The sequence below is a fragment of the Galeopterus variegatus genome, unplaced genomic scaffold (genome assembly GCF_000696425.1).
Source record: "Galeopterus variegatus unplaced genomic scaffold, G_variegatus-3.0.2 Scaffold14005, whole genome shotgun sequence".
Taxonomy (NCBI): Eukaryota; Metazoa; Chordata; class Mammalia; order Dermoptera; family Cynocephalidae; genus Galeopterus; species Galeopterus variegatus.
This window is the reverse complement of record NW_007740116.1, coordinates 1,224-7,799: the sequence shown is the minus strand read 5'-3', so window position 1 is coordinate 7,799 and position 6,576 is coordinate 1,224. Positions and strand designations below refer to the sequence as shown.

At 41.3% G+C, this 6,576-nt stretch overlaps 1 protein-coding gene across 1 annotated transcript in view; it reads left to right on the top strand.

The window, feature by feature from the left end:
* LOC103581816 (thioredoxin reductase 3) overlaps positions 1–6,576 on the top strand; it is a gene marked incomplete at both ends in the record, with an annotated part of 25,388 nt that overhangs the window by 17,757 nt on the left and 1,055 nt on the right. Inside the window, 3 exons of the mRNA XM_008563559.1 lie at positions 2,715–2,857; positions 4,483–4,598; positions 5,364–5,589. Coding sequence (XP_008561781.1) covers positions 2,715–2,857; positions 4,483–4,598; positions 5,364–5,589 — 485 coding nt within the window. The remainder of the gene's footprint in view (positions 1–2,714; positions 2,858–4,482; positions 4,599–5,363; positions 5,590–6,576) is intronic.

The following is a 6,576-nucleotide window of genomic DNA, read 5'->3' as shown; positions in this document are numbered from 1 at the left end:
GAAAGGGAGAGGGATGGGGTGAGATTGGACAAGGGGCATGAAGAATAAGTATGATTTGTAACAATATATATGCTAGTAATATTGATTTGATTAACATATCTCAACGTTGAACCCCAAAATATGTATAATCAATTTTGATTCAATAAAAATTTAAAAAAGCAAACAAAAACCAGAAAAGTATAGCCCATAGAAGTGCCCAAACTCTAGGACAAGCATTAGCAAGTCCTCTCTAGTAGTATACTAAAGGAATGAACATGGCTGGTATGGGTTCACTGTGGGCATGCAGGAGGGGTCCACGTTAAGACAGCACAGGAGCAGGAAGCAGAATCAACACCAGGGCCTGGATTTTAGCTCTAAAGGCTTTGGATGAGAATCTCACATCTATTGTTGCCTTTCAGAAAAACTGTCAGTAAATCTAAAAAAAGAAATGGATACTCCTTTACAGTGAAGAAGAAAAGTCAGAAGCAGATATTTATTTTTGGTGGCTGGTTAGTACAGGGAACTGAACCCTTGACCTTGGTATTGCAAGGCCACTCTAGCCAACTGAGCTAACTGGCCAGCCTCCTCAGAAGCAGATATTTAATAGGGAAGAATTGGAGGTGTTTGCATTAAGTCAAGAATCAGGGCTGCCTGGACACTCCCATTGCCGATATCTGCAACAGCTAGAACAACTGGAGCTTCAGGCAGTGCACGTGCTGGACGAATGGGGAAGAAGGAGGGTACATATGGGAGAAGGAGTAATAAAAAGATATTTTAAGTTTATAATATGAATTATATATGGTTATATATAATATACCTAGAAAATATGAGATCGGACTAAAAGATATTAGAACTGATGAGTTCAGTTGATTGTTATAAGGTAAATGTGCAAAAATCAATAGGTTTTTTAACATATCACCAACAGTAAAGGTATAGTGGAAAATTGCAACCAAAATGATAGAATACCTTGGAATAAATTTAACCAGGAATGTACAAGATATATAAGGAAAGAATATAAAGACATTAAAAATATACCATGATTTTAGAAGAGGTGTTTCAATATTGTGAAGACGTTATTTATCTTGAAATTAATTTGTAACTTTTATGTAAGACCAGTGAAAATCTCAAAAAATGAGACTTTTTTTCTCTTTGGAACTTGACTGATTAAAATAATCAAACTTTAAAAACATAAAGTTTGTGTTGAAAAATAAACGTGAGAATAGCTAAGCAACCTTTGCTAAAGTATAGAGCATGACTTTTGCCATCTGTATTTTAAAATATACTGTTGCAGGACTAAACAGATCAATAAAACAGTAGAGCAGGTGGTTCCAAAATGCCAGCCCATTGAGTTGGCCTATTAAAATCACCTGGAGGAGCTTTATATCTCCTGATTTCATAGTTTGGGGTGCGTTGTAGGATTTGTATATCACAGGATTCCCAGCACCTCCTGATGTGCAGCTGTGCTTGGAACCTCTAACATAGACTGTCTGTTACAAGAACCGGAAACAAAAGGACGCATGGATTGTGAATTGAACTGAAAGGATCCTTGGGATAAATGGATTTCTTTAAGAGTTGGAAGGAAAACTTTTTGGGAGGGGGAGGAGGCATGTAGGTGTATGCCATTGTGGTGAGGGTTATTACTGCTGGGACAGATACTGAAGTCATTGTAACCTCCCTGGTTCATGGGACGTGGTGGTGGGATGATGTAGGACCAAGAGTCACTGCCCAGATGGCAGGGTCTCAGGAGACTGGCGTACATTGGCATCATAGAAGGGCCATGAGTTCCTACATTGGCCAGGCCTCTCTGCACTGGACCTCTCTTCTAATCCCCTCCCTTTCCTGCACAGTAAAATCCCACGTCCCAGATGGGGAGGGATTTCTAAAGAGTGGTGGTCGAGGTGAGTCTCCAAATGTGACTCACCTCACCCTCAGATTGCTGTTTGTCTTCGGGGCTCTCATCAGTTATGATGGGAGCCCTGGGCTGGCCTCCATGTGTTATAAATGGAGCTGCATGGAGATTGGTGTGAGGTTTGGGGTCCAGCCTCAGCAGACCAGGTGAACACCATGAAATAAATCCCACCTAGAAGATACAGGGATGATGCGGAATCCCAACAATTGAGTCCTAGCCTAACTTCAAAAGGAATGGGTGAACATTGTGATGCAGAAGGTTGGCAGTGTTGAGCGTGAGCCACGTTTATTGCAAAGACATGTAAGATATTGACTGTTACGGAACTGCCACCCAGTGAACTGCATGAGGAGGCCCAGGCCAGTCTGTGAGGTGAGTGTGCCATGCTCACTGACTTGAAGCCATCTTCACATCCAAGGGACCAGGTGGAGCAGGGCCCCTAGAGCAGGGGGCTCTCTCCATGGAGGTGGCCCTCTGCCCTATACCGCGGTGGACATTCCCACGTGAGGGCCGGTTTCCCCCGTTCTCTCCTCCATGGACTTTCCCCCAGATTTTTTCTTTTCAGAAGTCTGCTTTTTGCACGTGCTTTGTAATATAAAATAGGAAGAGTATAGACTGTAGCTGGCATAACAAAGATTGAATTTTTTATGCTAGTTGTCTTCTGTTCACCAGTTGATTTTTATTTTTTAAATTTATTTTTATTTTTAATTTTTTTCTTCACTTCTTGGTATTTAAAGCAGTGTTATAGTGTGTCCCGGTGTTGTTATATATACTTTACCATTAAAAGTAAAATTCACTTTACACCTTCACCATGGTTGTTTATTTTCAGTGAGGCACAACTGGAAGAACATGACAGAAGCGATTCAGAACCACATCGGCTCTCTAAATTGGGTCTACAGGTTGTCTTTGAGGGAAAAGGCTGTGACCTATGTCAATTCCTATGGAGAATTTGTTGAACATTATAAAATAAAGGTACTGTTTGAATTTCTCGTCTTTTTTATTGCCCTTCCTTATGATTGCTTATACTTGCCTTGAACTAAATTCCATGTTTCACATCAACGAAGGTAGTTAGTGCGTGTACACACACACACACGCACATGTGCACACACGCCCACATGTGCACACACGCCCACATGTGCATGCGCACACGTGCACACATGTGTACACACACATGCACACACATACACGTGCACATAGCCATTTTCCCCTATTGTTGATTCCATGTGTCGGGCTAAGTTGCAAACATTGAATTTTAAAGAATTCCTAAAGTTATTATCTGCCTTTGGCTTCATTGCCATCTTCAAAGAGAAAATGTTCAGACTAAACAGTTGAAAGATCAAAAGACAAAAAAGTCCAAAATTTTAGCAGTGGAATCCTTTTTTAAAACGAAACCTTAACTAGAACTCCAATAAATATTGTTCGTAAAAGCATTGATGAAAGTAGTGTCATAATTAATGTATTTTATAAGTTTATATTTATAATGTTTATAATTATGAGATCAAATACATAAGGAAAATGAGATAATTTTGATGAGCAAAAACATTTAAAATTAAGTTATGAAAGACAATCAAATACCCTCAGCATCTAGTTTTTCTACTTTGCTTTGGTAGCACAGTGTAAGACAATCCTGACAAGATTTTAGATTATTTTGTAGTCAGTGGTTGTCTCAACTTAGAAAGATATGAGGTGGTCCACTTAAAGCCACCCCATTAAACCCTTACGTGGGCCAGTTTGAATTACATTATCCACATGCCACACAGTGGAATTATAAGTTGGTTTTATTTCTTGAACTGTAATATGCCTGGCACAGATGGTTGAGTAAGCCAGTCACGCCCCAGCCAGACCTGCCTCTTCTGTGGTGCCTCCTTTAGAGATGTCAGTGTCCCCTGTGGCTCAAGCTAGACCTTCAGGTCCCCCTTTCATCCTGAGCCTGCGCTTGCTTGTCTGTTTCAGGACTGGCCCAAGCAGTCTGGCCCCTGTCCCCGGGCTGTCCACCCTCCATCCCAATGATGGTGCCAACCCACTTGTTCTAACACCTTTGCTGGTTTTGAATTTTTTAAATGAAAATGTATTTATGAATTACTTGTTTAATTAAAAATAATGAACAATCTCTGTTGGTCCCCATAGCCTAAATGTTAGAATGGCATGTAAAAGCCTTCACTTTTGGCTCTGATCTGTTTCATGTCACCACTGACACAGCCCTGCTTTCTAGTCACGTCTGGCCACTTGCTGTGCCCCAGACACCAGCTCCTTCCAGGCCTGTGTGCTTTTGTTTGTCCTGTTCTCTTTCCAGGTCTCCCTTCCCCTCAAATCATTTCAGTTTTCTCATCTCCACTTGAAAATCTCCACTCTGTCTTTGAAGCCATCCTTGACTGGCTCTCTAACCCGCTACCTCACCCCCACTGTGGTGCTTTGAGTAATAGTTTGCAAAGACTTCTGTTTTCCGTGCTGGCACTTAACACAATCATTGTTATTTTTTGCATGTCTGTTGTTATGTTGAGTGAGATGCTCAATAAGGGTGATGACTGCTTTATCCAGAGTGTCTGATACTCTGTAGTATTTGCTAAATAAGTGAAGTTTACTTTTCTTTTTCCAAGGCAACCAATAGAAAAGGACAGGAAACTTGTTATACTGGGGCAAAATTCGTCATAGCAACAGGTCAAAGGCCACGGTATTTAGGAATCGAAGGAGATAAAGAATACTGTATTACTAGGTAAGAGGAAATAGTCCATTTTAACTTCAATAAATTGCATTATATGTTTCCAATTTATTTATTCCCTGTCTTATTCCACAAAGGATTTGAAGTGATGAAATAAAAGTATGTGCAATGCAAAAAACTAAGTAATGAGACAAAGAGAAAATAAAGTTAGGTAAATAATAAGGTCAGTGGTAAAATTTATGCACGAAAATATGCTATATGTTTCTAGATGATTGCTGGAGGTGGTCTGGGAATTTGGTTGTAAATTTCCTGTAGGCCAAAGCAAAGAAGTAAGTACATTGAGCTCAAGTGTCTCTCTGATCAGAACGAGCCAGCTGGTCAGGAGCAGCACAACTCTTCTCAACACTGAGAAATGAGAGGAAATTCCTGGATGGTCAAAACGAGGACACTGTATAATGTCGCACAATGACTCGCTAACTTTTGAGCAGACTCACATTAAGAAATCCATTTTCATTCTGTTGTTCAGGTGAACATCCAGCCACGCACACATCTCCAAATCAACACTTTTTCTTATTATTACGTATAATGTAGTCTGATATTTCCTGTTCTGTTTTATTTTTAAGAAACTTTTGCTTGTGATCTAATTTGATTTTGAAAACATGGAGGTACACACCTCTCACTCTCTGCAGTGGACCCAGTGACAGGCTTCAGGAGGCAGCTGCTTCCAGTTCACTCAAGCGCCGAATTGCAGTTCAGCCAGCAAAACCTGAGTCACTCATTTCATTTTCAGTGCCTAGTACTATTATTTTTCTCTTTCAGCGATGACCTTTTTTCTCTGCCTTATTGCCCTGGCAAAACGTTGGTAGTGGGTGCCTCTTATGTTGCTCTGGAATGTGCAGGATTTCTTGGTGGCCTTGGCTTAGATGTCACGGTTATGGTGCGCTCCATCCTTCTTCGTGGCTTTGATCAAGAAATGGCAGAGAAAGTGGGTTCCTACATGGAACAGTGTGGTGTTAAGTTCTTAAGAAAGTTTATACCCGTGGTGGTAAGTCTGACGACATTTAGAATTCCTTTTGTTTTCTTTCTCACTCTCTTCTGTGCTCAAATAGTGTTAAATGTAGTGTTCTCACCCCCAAATCTACAAGACTGACCCCATTTGTCCCCTCATCCCCTCCTTTGATAATGGACGAGGTGTCCTTGCTCTTCCCAGAGGCGGGGTCCCTGCCTCTCTCACTTTTTCTCACCTTCTCAAACGAGCCCCTGCCCTCCCTGCCTGCCTGGCTGCCTGGGTCCCCGGTTTTCTTCTCCCTTCATGAGAGAACTTCTTCACATGCTGCTCCTGATTTCTAGCCTCTGTCCCACACGTAGTTGACTCTCAGCTGCTTTTGTCTCCACCATTTCTTTAAAACTGCTGTCGTGTTTTTAGCAAACTCCCTGTTGTCAGATCCAGTGGTCGCGTCCCTGTCCTGATCTTCCTGAGCTGCTCTGCGGCATGTGGTAAAACCACGCTGCTTCCATTTGAAGCACCCCCTTTCTGACTTCTGTGGCCTCTCTGTCCATGGTTCTTCTCATCCACAGCCACCCAGCCTTTAAACATCAGTGCAGGTTTCCATCCTGGCCCCCTCTTCACCGCTCTGCACTTTTACCTGGACGATCTTCTTTAGGGCCATGGTTTTAAGTATTATCTAGAAGTTAATAATGACTCTCAGATTTCCATCTCCTGTTCAAGCATCTCTCCTGAACTCCACACTCATTTATTTATACAACTGCCTACCGGATATTGCCACTTGAATCTCTCATAAGCATTTCAAATTTAACAAGACAAAAGTGGAAACTCTAGATTTTTACCTAAGTGTATTCCCCTGCCAGTCTTTCTTGCCCATCAAAGTACTCAGTAAATGGTACCATAGTCTACACAGTTTATTAAATGTACATCTAAGACACATCCCTTCAGTTCCCCTTTTATACTACCTCTAATCTCAGCTAATCCATTAATTCATTTCTACTTCCAAGATGTATCTTGTAAGGACCT